The sequence below is a fragment of the Chiloscyllium plagiosum genome, chromosome 23, assembly GCF_004010195.1.
Source record: "Chiloscyllium plagiosum isolate BGI_BamShark_2017 chromosome 23, ASM401019v2, whole genome shotgun sequence".
Classification (NCBI taxonomy): domain Eukaryota; kingdom Metazoa; phylum Chordata; class Chondrichthyes; order Orectolobiformes; family Hemiscylliidae; genus Chiloscyllium; species Chiloscyllium plagiosum.
Window position 1 is genome coordinate 39,614,198 of NC_057732.1, and position 12,059 is coordinate 39,626,256.

General features: G+C 41.1%; 1 protein-coding gene across 4 annotated transcripts in view; it reads left to right on the top strand.

Annotated features, from left to right (window-relative positions):
- The window catches only part of cax1 (cation/H+ exchanger protein 1), a 63,157-nt gene that overhangs the window by 40,874 nt on the left and 10,224 nt on the right, over positions 1–12,059 (top strand). For all 4 annotated transcript variants that reach the window (XM_043713995.1, XM_043713998.1, XM_043713996.1 and 1 more), the window contains 6 exons: positions 1,600–1,783; positions 2,151–2,250; positions 3,780–3,898; positions 7,046–7,077; positions 7,413–7,525; positions 9,020–9,168. In XM_043713995.1, the coding sequence (XP_043569930.1) occupies positions 1,600–1,783; positions 2,151–2,250; positions 3,780–3,898; positions 7,046–7,077; positions 7,413–7,525; positions 9,020–9,168 (697 nt within the window). The remainder of the gene's footprint in view (positions 1–1,599; positions 1,784–2,150; positions 2,251–3,779; positions 3,899–7,045; positions 7,078–7,412; positions 7,526–9,019; positions 9,169–12,059) is intronic.

Consider the following 12,059-nt stretch of genomic DNA (forward strand, 5'->3'; position numbering starts at 1 on the left):
CAAGTAGCCCAGGTTCGACGTGGCAATAGAATCCTGAAATACGGTTCTTACAACAGTCCCTTCTTATACGCAGTTCTTGTATATTAAAATTCCATTACTATGGTGTTACATTGTTTTATCTATAGTACACAAAGGTTTGAGGGGTTTCTGCCCTGGGAGATGGGTTAAAATATGCTAAGTGTTGCTGCTTCTCCTGAAGGGAGTAGCTGTCTGGTCTGCTTGTAGAGAGGTGTTAGTCCTCTTTGTCTTAAGTTAGAGCATACAAGTCATGTATTCTTTACTCTAATTTACTAAGTTAGAAATTGTACCTGTACTTAAAAGAATAAAGGATATTAAACAGATTATTGCAGCTGATTTGAGATTTGCTTATCATTTAGTGAGTTTCAATTCGTTCATGCAATTTCATATAAGCACTGTCTTAACAGTTTCTTATAAGGGACAGCAGTCCAGTTAAGTTATTTAACAAATACGTACTAATTGGGGAAAATGTTTAGTGTTCTGTAATCTATTCAGGTCCAAGACCGTTGGTAAGGATCGATTTTAATATAATTTTTTTTTTTGTGTGGAGATGTGAGGATGTTCTGTATGCTATACCTATTCCGAGGTAAATAGGCCTAAATACTGCTTGTAGTAATGGCTGATAAGAATTGAAGGTGTGAAAAAGCAGTAATGGTTGAAAGGGTGGTTTTAATTAGGAAGAATTGTTTTAATTTGATCTATCTTGTAATAAAATATACTACACAACTGCAGTTTTATGAATGAATAAAACCATATTGTAATAAATAATAGGTTAGTAAAGGATTATGAATGAACCTGAATTAGTGAATTTAGGAGCTGGTGAGTTAAGATAACTTAATACGTGATCAGCCACTGAGAGATTCTACCATCCTACACTATAGCCAATTAGCCCTTTTTTTTGTTTTTGTTCATTCATTTAACATACCTAACTATCCCCTTAGACTGTTCTTACAATTTGTTTTCTTATTTACCTTCATGTGAAATTTGGCTGCAGAACATTCATTTCATAAGTTAATGTATATTAAGTATTTGAGTTGAGCACTGATCTATGATATTCCTCATTTGGCAAATTGTAATTTTAATGACCAGTTTTATCCTGGTTTTGTTTCTGGTTTCATTAGTGTGGCGAGAGAGAATTGACTATCCACTCCGATACCATGAGCTTTTGTGAAATAACCTTTTGTGTGATATTTAATTTCACTTGTTTTCCTTTGGAAATCTGATTGCACTAAATCTATTCTTTCTCTGCTTGTATCTTCAAGGAGCTATAATTTGTCATAAAGTAACACTTTTTTTTTCATAAAGCCATGTTGACTCTGGATTATAATTTTCTAAATGTCTTATTATTAGCTGTGTAACAGTGGATTCTACAGTTTTGTTCATAACTTTCCTAGCTATGTCATGTCATCACTGTTGTACCTCACAGATCTCTATAATGCAAACAAATGCTGAATCATTTAAGTTTTTTTGTAATTTTATGTACAGTAACCAGCTCTGCCTTAAGTAGGCCGAAAGGTTTTGGTCATCTTTCTATTGAAAATTTTCTAGCGTGTACCAATTTTAAAAATCTTCTGTTTTTAGTATTTCAGCTCAGAGTAACTTTGCAGTTGGTGCAGTGGTAAATGCTACATTTGGTTCAATCACTGAGTTAACCTTCTACATAACTGCTCTGATCAAAGGCAGCCATAAAGGAAACAAATGCTATGAAGAAGTTGTGAAAAGTGCTCTGACTGGAACCTTGTTAGGATGTGTCCTCTTTATCCCGGTAAGTTGTCATTTTGGCAACTCCCTAAGAGTGGGCCAGAATATCTCCCTGCTGTGTCCCTCCAAATGCATTTGTAAGTGCAAAACACTTCCTCTCTACTGCACTGGAGTTTCAGTTTGTTCTTTTTGGTTGTGCTCAAGACCATAGTGAGACTTGATTGTGGAGCCTTGAGACTTTAAAGAAGTATGTCAACACTGTACTTGAAGTAGATATTTGGAATGTGGACTGAATAATTCTTCAAACAGTGGGGAATTTTATGCACCTGCCCAGTTTAAAAATAAAGTCTAGAAATGACAGTTTTGTCAATCCATATTTTTGTGGCCCAGTTTATCAAAATCAGAAATTAATGAACTGTTTTGTCAACTAGGGTATATCCATGGTGATTGGAGGATGCAAGCATCAGGAACAGAGGTTCAATAGCCGGTCAGCTGGTGTTAGTTCAGCATTGTTGTTCATATCAGTGGGAGGTAGGTGATGAGGGACCAATGCCAAATGTTCTATGTTTATATTTCACGATATAAACCCTGCAACAGCCTCACTATTTCTGTTCAGCAATGCATTTCCGAAATGACCCCTTTTCAACATTCAGGGCCCAATCTGTCATTCTCTAGCCATATCTACGTAATGGATATAGATCAGTCTTATTTCAACTTGTGCTATATGATTTTGGATTCAGATCTTTCTAGTTTGCCTTCCTTTTGAGTGAATTTTATCATCACCTCATCTATTTCTGTTAATTTAGTATTCCCTCTCGCCCTTCCTGTCACAGTCATTTCCCATGTTAATACCGTTCTCTTGCCTTGTCTGTAACTGTTGTTTTGACCACATTTTTCCCCTTATTTGGTCCCCTGCCTTTTTTGTTTGTTTTGGTTTAAAATTCCTTGACGACTTCTTCCTTAATGGCTTATTAGAACACTGCAGCATCAGATGCTGTACACCCCCATGCCAAGACTAAAGTCCCCACTTCCCTATTACTAATGCCAGTACCCCATGAACCAAAACCCACTTCTACTTCACCAGTCTTTCAACTGTGCATTCATTTCTCTAACCTATTTGCATGTGGTTCATGTAATAATCTGAACTTCTGCTTAATTTAATGCTCAGCTTCGCGTACTGATTATGCAGAACCTCCTTTACCCTGCCTATGTTGTTGGTATAAATATGGGCCACAATTACTGGCTATCCTCCTCATATTGCAAGTTCTTTATCTACCAAGTACAGTACATCTGTCAGAGCCAATATGTCCATTTGGATTTTTGTTCTTTGCAATGAAATGTCAATCCATCCTGCTGTAGTGACCCCTACTACCACTACATTCACTTGTTTCACACTCTGATTAGGTTGCCCTGCAACCTCTTTTAATCTGAGCAGGCTGAAAGCTGTCCAAACCTGTTGGACAACTTTTAAGGCTCTGCTCTCCTGCCCTTTAGGTTTCTTTCCCTGCCTAAGCTGTCGCCATATGCTCCTGTCTTTCAACACTGATCAAACCAGAAGATCCTATACTAGAGGATGTGATGGCTTCCTGGTATAAAACATGCAAATAACTTTCCCCCTTCCTACTCCCTCCAACTTCTGCAGCACAGTGCCCTAGTTGTTTCTGAGCTGCCAGTACATGCATAAATGTTTGTTCAGGATCACACTGGCATCCAGAAACCCCTGTATGTTCCAGCTGTGACTAATCACCTTCTCTGTCATCTTGGCGTGTTTCAATTAATACTCAATAAAAATCGGAAATAACTCTTTAGGTTTGCCACCAACTTTAAATTTCGAATAGAATAAACTCTAGCTGCTAACTGGATACTCTCTCCAATTTAGCTAGCTTCCCCTGTAGAGGAGTAAGAACTGATCTCCACAGGGTAGGAAAGTTAGAGGAAGTAAAAGAGCACCTACTTCTCCAAATCTCCCAAATCTCTAACCAATCTGTGCTGCTGTTCAGTCTCACCCAATAGATTTTCAAGTTTGCAGATCTGCTTTGTTTCTTTTTTTTTTCTTGTAGGTGTGTTTGCACCAACACTCTTTTCCAAAGCCTATGGAAGTCTAATATGTCAAGGTTGCACCAACTCAACACAGAATGGATCTGGTCCCTTTGAGTGCAGTGACTGTCATTTCAGTGGGGTATGGACCAACTTTTTTTAATCAAAGCTTCACTTGAAACTTGTTAACATTCAGCAAATGAGCTGAACCATATAAACCATCAAGAAGAGTCAAAGGGTGGCACTAGAAAAACAGCAGGTCAGGCAGCCTGCGAGAAGCAGGAGAGTTGACATTTTGGGCATAAGACCTTCATCAGGAATGTGATGGAGAAGGGGGATGAGTGGTAGGTGGCAGGGAAGATGGACAGGACAAGAGGGCAGTGCTGAGTTGGAGGGTTGGATCTGGGATGAGGTGGGGGGAGGGGAGACTTGGAAGCTAATGAAGTCTGTTGAAACTGTGTGGTTAAAGGGTGCCAAGGTGGAAGATGAGGCATTGGATGGTTTTGATTTGATGGAGGAGAGCTAAGACTGGCTTGTTCTTGGCAGACTGGGAGGGGGAATTGAAGTGGTTGGCCACAGGGCTGTGGGGTTAGTGAGTGTGTCGCAGGAATGTTCTCTGAAACAACCATCAAGAATCCAAGTGCAATCCCTGGCCCAGTTGTTCTGGTTATGATTTAAGGTACAGTAAAAGCCAGGATCTCTTGTTTCTGATTTTTGATCCATTAACTGTGCTAGTTAGATGGTGCCTCAGCTGAGCTGCCTAGGTTGCCATAATATTGTAATAAATATTGTAATTTTACCAACCACCGCCACTTCCTCTGGCAGCTCACTTCCATACATGCACCACCCTGTGCATAAAAGAATTGCCCTTTTTAGGTCCCTTTCAAATCTTTCCCCTTGCACTTGAAACCTATGCTCTCTAGTTCTGGACTCCCTCACTCTATCCATGCCCCTCATGATCTTTATAAACCTGTATAAGGTCACCCCTCAACCTCTGACACTCCAGGGAAAACGGCCCCAGCCTATTCAGCCTCTCCCTTTAGCTCAAACCTTCCAACCCTGGCAACATCCTTGTCTTTTTCTGAACCCTTTCAAGTTTCACAGCATCCTCCTGATAGGAGGGAGACCAGATTTGCAGAAATGATCCTGACCAGTCAGTGTCACTAAATATTGCTCCTGGGTGCAGACTGTGTTGAAATACAGCATTCCGTATTTTATTTTTTCCATATTGGAATGTGGGCATCACTAGCTGGGCAAGCAATTCTTACCCTTCCCCAGTTGGCCTTGAGAAGGTGGTGGTGAGCTGCTGCATTCTGTGCTGGAAGTACATCAGCAATACCATTACTCAGGGAATTCCAGGAGTTTGATCCAGTTATTATGAAAAAAAAAGCAATATATTTCCAAGTCCGCATGGTGAATAGCTTAGAGGGTAAATTTTGCAGGTAGTAGTGTTCCAGGTATCTGCTGCCCTTGTCCTTCTAGCTAGTACTGGTCGTAGGTTTCGGAGATGATGTCTTGGGGTCATGGGTGAATTTCTGCAGTGAATCTTGGATTATACACATTGCTGTGACTGAAGGGAGTGGATGTGATGCCAATCAAACAGGCTGCTTTATCCTGGATACGTCAAGCTGCTTGTGATGTTTGGAGCTGCACTAATCCAGGCAAGTGGGGAATGTTCCATTACTCTCTGACTTGTCACTTTTTTTTTTGGTCAAGCTTTGCAGAGCAAGGAAGTGAGTTACTCATCACAAGGTTCAGAGACTCTGATCTGCTCTCATATCAGCCATGTTCATATAGCTGCTGGCTTTGTAATGATCTGTGCATGACATGCGCAAGCTATTTTAACTCTGATTGGAGTTTATTAAAGCCCCAATGGGATGAAATGTAGCTACAGGAAACGTTTAAGTTGTGGTAATCTAGATTTGGGAAATTTTAATAACTGCATTGTATATTCTGAGTCAATTTAAGTTGGTGAAGAATGCGTGAAGAAAATAGGATTGCATTTTTTAATATAGCATCTTTTCATGACCTCTGTTCCAAACTACTTTAATTTGTCATTCTCAATGTTGGAAATGCTACAGCTTATCTACATGCAGCAAGAATGGTGGTAAAATGTCCAGATCGATTTGTAACAACATTTTAAGGTGGCAAAAGGAAGGTCTCTAATTTCTACTTCAAATAGATTTTTTATTAAAAATGCTTCAGCTATCACTAGGTCTTTCACATCTAGAGGGGAAAATGGGATTTTTTTTTTTTTAAACCTTTTTCATCCCCAAGATCTTTATCATTCATGTGATGTGGATGGCACAGCCTGGAATTATTGGCCACCAGTAGTTGCCCTTGAGAATCTCCTAGTGCAGTGCTTCCTCAACATTGCACTGGAATACATTAGAGGTTCTAGACTCAAGTTGGACTTAAGTCCAGATAGGGCAGCATGGTGACACAGTAGGTAGCATGGTTGCCTCAGTTCTGCAGAGCAAGGATCTGGGATTAATTCCAGCCTTCAACAGTCTGCCTGTGAAGAGTTTGCATGTTCTCCCATGTTTCTGTGGGTTTCCTATGGGTGCTACAGTTTCCTCCCATAATGGTGTGCAAGATGGGTGGACTGGCCATGCAAAATTTCCCCAATGTCCAGGGGTGTGAAGGGTGAGTGAATGGTAAAGGTGAGATGCTCTTTGGAGGGTTGGTGCAGACTCAGTGGGCCAAATGGCCTCCCTCTGCGCTGTAGGGATTCGATGAACCTGACTCCCAGGCAGGAATGGAGCTGCAGCTGATGCCTTGTGGTGAGGTCCAGGACTGCACAAGAAGTTCCTTTCTTTTAAAATCTCTACGCACTCCACTGAACCTTTTTAGATGTGAAAGAAACTACTTCATGAGAGAGATAACAAAAATTCAATTAATTACTCTGACTGTGAAGTTAAATGGTATTGATGCAGCTGGTCTTTGGGACCCCACTTCCAAACTTTTTGTTTTATTGGTATTTGGATATGTTTTTGTGTGAGGAGTATATATCTTCCTTTTCATTGGATATTCCATGCAACTTTGAGAAACAAAGCCAGGATGAGCTTCTATGATTGTGGAAAGTGCCTTCCAGCTCAGATAATGGTGGCTAGGATTCTGCTGTTGCAGTCCACTGCTGCAAGAACAAAGTCCAATCAGTAGGTGAATTGAGTCTGTCCTTTTTTGTTCTTGTTTCAATATAGCTGTGTTAAAGTGGAATTGAAAGTCTTGCATCCTTGCTGATTTTATTATTTCTCCACCTGCCCTCTTTTATTTCCCTCCTTTTCAGCTGCAGAATGCCTTGTTTCACAGTCATGTCCAGTAAGTACGTGTGTTCAGAAACACTTTGGGGTCTTGTTCACTCCTATCTGGTAAGTGGGGTGGTGGGAGGAACTATGTGCTGAATAAATACTCTTTGTAAGTTAACCGTTGTTAGTTTGCAAATGGAAATTGGATGAGGGAGTGCAGAAATTAAGTGAATTTTAAATGCAGATTGAGCAAGTTCTCGTCATTATCTTCTTCTTGTAAAAGACTTACAATAAGGTGACCGGGGTGGGACTTGCTACAATTTTTGTTCTGTATAAATTGTCACCAAGGCGTCATCTGCGATCATACTTCCTGTAATCCTGAACAATATTTCCTTATCCCTCCTGCAGGCCCCTTATCTACACCGTCTCGATACTTCTGCCTGCATCGTATGTGATTGGTCTTGTCTTTGCACTGAAAACTCACAACCACATCTATGATATTCACATTAGTGACCGCCATGGTAAGTGAAACTTCTCCTGACCACCTCAGTTGCTTGATTCTCTTTTTTTTTTAAAAAGGTAACCTGTTATAACATGGAGAAAGCATCCCTATGCTACCACATTATCAACCACCTGAGAACTTGCTTGGGATAGGTAATTAGATGTTTAAATTGTAACTGTTTTTTGCCCCTGCAGTGGACTGATGAGTGAGATTTGGGAAGATGTCACCTTCCAAGTGTTCCATATGACTCGTTATTTCAAACAAGAGAATGAGTTCAAAAAAATTCTCAAAAAATGTGAAATTTTTATTCTTCAAATAGATTGTTTATCTGCATTTTAAAAAATCTCTCTCTCCCACAGTAACTTTTCATAATACCACAAATTCAAATTGTCTCTATTCCTTCACTGAGTTCTGGAACACTTCCAAAGAGCACTGGGTGACTCTGCATTACAAAATTGTAGCAGTTCAAGACGACCACGTCACCATCTTCTCCAGGTCAATTAGGATTGAGTCATGAATGCTGGCCTATTCCGTGAAGCCCATAACTGCATGACCAAAAGAATGTTAAATGTATGTATTTAAACATGGTGAGGGTTCTGCCTGTACCACCCTGCAGACAAAATACTTTCCCCTGGAGTTCCTTCTAAGTCACTCTACAATCTGTTTTAAGTCCCTAGATTATGAACCTCCTTAACCAAGGGCAATAGAGCAGATTGAAACATCTTATCTAGACTCAGTTTATACAGTTAATTAGGTTTCCCTTTGGTAGCATCTGTTCTCAAAAAAATCCACCTTGTCCAATATTTCTATACCAATAGAATTCTCAAGTCCAAGCCAGGCCCTCATTCTGTGTTCTCTCTAGTGCAGTCACATTTGCTGTAATTTAGTGACAATACTGACTGCTGTATTTAGGCGCTAACCTATCCTGTTTGTATACTGTTCCATTCTCTCACTGCAGAAACCATTTCCTGACACTGATAATTCAGAGCCAAAGCGTCTTTTCCCAATCTAGAGATTTCCAACAAAAGCTGATTCCTGGGCCATCTTGGCTTCCCTCCCGCTCAAACCTGCTCTTAAACCAGTTGAGAGTTAATGTGGCAGGTACCATTGAACTGAAATTAAGGATTCCATTATAACTCCTGATATTCATTAGCAGACTTGAGCAATCTTGTTTACAGTTTGTCCCAATGGTGCAGTGTGGTTTCCAGTAGAACTCCAAGAACCCCTATAACTGTTGAACGTCATCTTGGTATTTGCAAGAGGAATGATTGTTAAATGTCTCCTTGTCCACCTCAAAGAGCTTTGTTCTATGGTCTAACTTGTGTTAAGTGCACTTCACATGGTTTTTCTGTATTTATCTAGATATCTATTGAGTTTGACTCTTGTTGTCATAGAATGGACAGAAGGGGTCCATTGTGCAGAAACCGGTTTATTGATTGTATTGAAGCAAGTGAGATGAATTGGATAACAATGGATGTTTTCAGTTGTTGACTAAATTTTAATGTCTCTTCAGTTTCAGGACACAGCCACAATGTTGTCATTCACTGGTCACGATGGAGAGCTGTGGTACTGCTCATTGTAGCTACTGTTTTCATGTCTGCCTGTGCAGAATTGGTGTCTGAGCACATTAACCCATTGCTGTCTAACTCTGCAATCTCAACAGTAAGTCACTGTGCATTGCTGTCTCCATGTTCTTTTCAATGCGTAGATAGCACTATTAATTCTTTTTTCACTTTTATGGATATTGTTGATGGGACGAGGTGAGGGCAAGTTTAGCTATATGCAACAGGAAGCCCCAGGTTGGCTCTGTTGCTGCTATACAAAGTTTACCTGATGCAAACAATACGTTTGCATTGTCTTCTGGTTCATGTGGCTATCCCCATTTCAAACAAGTATGCTGTTTTTGGAAAATATGTGGGGGTGATGAATTCTCAGGGGAACGTAGCACAAACAACCAAGTTTCTGGTATTGAGACTGGCTCTATTGCAATGAGGGGTACATTGAGTTCCAAGAGATCGATTTTGTGTTAGGGGATTATCTAGTCCAAGGTACAGACAGACATTTCTGTAGCCAGCAGCGAAAAATCAGAATGGTGTTTTGCTTCCCTGGTGCCAGGATCAAGGATGTCTGTGTGTACAGAATGCTCTCAAGAGGGGAGAGGGTCCTGCAGGAGGTATTTGTACACATTGGAACCAACGACATAGGGAAAAGGTTGAGATTCTGAAGGGAGATTAGGGTTAGGCAGGAAGTTAAAAAGGAGGCCCTCAAAAGCAGTAATATCTGTATTACTCCCAGCGCTATGAGGTGGTTGAGGGAAGGAATAGGAGGATAGAGCAGTCATGCATCCAACTGAGGAGCTGGAGAAGGATTCACACTTCTGGATCTTTGGAATCTTTTTTTTTTGGGGGGGGCAGAAGTAACCAGTACAAGAAGGACTGATTTGCACCTAAATTGGAAGGGGACTAATATACTGGCAGGAAAACTTCGAGAGCTGCTGGGGAGGGTTTAAACTAGTAAGGTGGGGGGTTGGGACCCAGGGAGATAGTGAGGAAAGAGATCAATCTGAGACTGGTACAGCTGAGAACAGAGGTGAGTCAAACACAGGGCAGGCAGGGTCAAAGCAGAAAACAAGGTAGGAATGATCAATTAAACTGCACTTCTTTCAATGCAAGGGGCCTAACAGGGAAGGTAGACGAACTCCAGGCATGGTGAGGAACATGGGACTGGGATATCATAGCAATTACAGGAACACTGCTCAGGGATGGACAGGATTGCCAGCTTAATGTTCCAGGATACAAATGCTACAGGAAGGGCAGAGGAGGGGGAGTGGCCTTTTTGATAAGGGATAGCATTACAGCTGTACTGAGGGAGGATATTCCCAGAAATACGTCCAAGCAAGTTATTTGGGTGGAACTGAGAAGAAAGGGATGATCACTTTATTGAGATTGTACTATGGACCCCCTAATAGTCAGAGGAAATTGGGAAACAAATTTGTAGGGAGATGTTATCTGGAAGAATATAATATGGAATTTTAACTTTCCAAATATGGGTTGGAACAGCCAAAGATGGAGAGGAATTTAAGTGTGTACAAGAAAATTTTCTGATTCAGTATGTGGATGTACCTACTACAGAAGGTGCAAAACTTGACCTACTCTTGGGAAATAAAGCAGGACAGGTGACTGAGGTGTCAGTGGGAGAGCACTTTGGGGCCAGCGACCATAATTCTATTCGTTTTAAAACCGTGATGGAAAAGGATAGACCGGATCTAAAAGTTGAAGTTCTAAATTGGAGGAAGGCTAATTTTGACTATATTAAGCAAGAACTTTCGAAAGCTGATTGGGGGCAGATGTTCGCAAGTAAAGGGACAGCTGGAAAATGGAAAGCCTTCAGAAATGAGGAAATACTTTCTCTGGACTCTATCTATCAGGGAGAAAAAGGCTGGTAGGTATAGGGAATGCTGGATGACAAAAGAAATTGAGGGTATGGTTAAGAAAAACAAGGAAGCATATGTCAGACATAGACAGAATAGAGAGAGTATCCTTTAGAGTATAAAGGCAGTAGGAGTATACTGAAGAGGGAAATCAATAGGGCAAAACAGGAACATAGCTTTGGCAAATAGTTAAGGAGAATCCAAAAGGATTTTTAAATACATTGAGGACAAAAGGGTAAGTAGGCAGAGAATAGAACCCCTCAAAGACCAGCAAGGTGGCCCTTGTATGGGGCCACAGGAGATGGGGGGGATACTAAATGAGTATTTTGCATCCGTATTTACTGTGGAAAAGGACATGGAAGATCTAGAATATAGAGAAATAGATCGTGACATTTTGAAAAATGTCCATCTTACAAAGGAGGTGGTGCTGGATGTCTTGATGCATAAAAGTGGATAACTCCCCAGGACATAGAACATAGAAGAATACAGCGCAGTACAGGCCCTTTGGCCCTCGATGTTGCGCCGATCCAAGCCCACCTAACCTACACTAGCATCCTCCATATGCCTATCCAATGCCCATAAAGAGGGAGAGTCCACCACTGCTACTGGCAGGGCATTCCATGAACTTACGACTCGCTGAGTGAAGAATCTACCCCTAACATCTGTCCTATACCGACCACCCCTTAATTTAAAGCTATGCCCCCTCGTAATAGCTGACTCCATACATGGAAAAAGGTTCTCACGGTCAACCCTATCTAAACCCCTAATCATCTTGTTCTCCTCTATCAAGTCACCCCTAAACCTTCTTTTCTCCAATGAAAACAGCCCCAAGTGCCTCAGCCTTTCCTTATACGATCTTCCTACCTGGTAAACCTCCTCTGCACCCGTTCCAGTGCCTCCACATCCTTCCTATTGTATGGCGACCAAAGCTGCACGCAATATTCCAGATGCGGCTGCACCAGAGTCATATACAACTGCAACATGATCTCAGGACTCCGGAATTCAATTCCTCTACCAATAAAAGCCAGTACGCCATATGCCTTCTTCACCGCACTATTTACCTGGGTGGCAACTTTCAAAGATCTGTGTACATGGACACCAAGACCCCTCTGCTCATCCACAC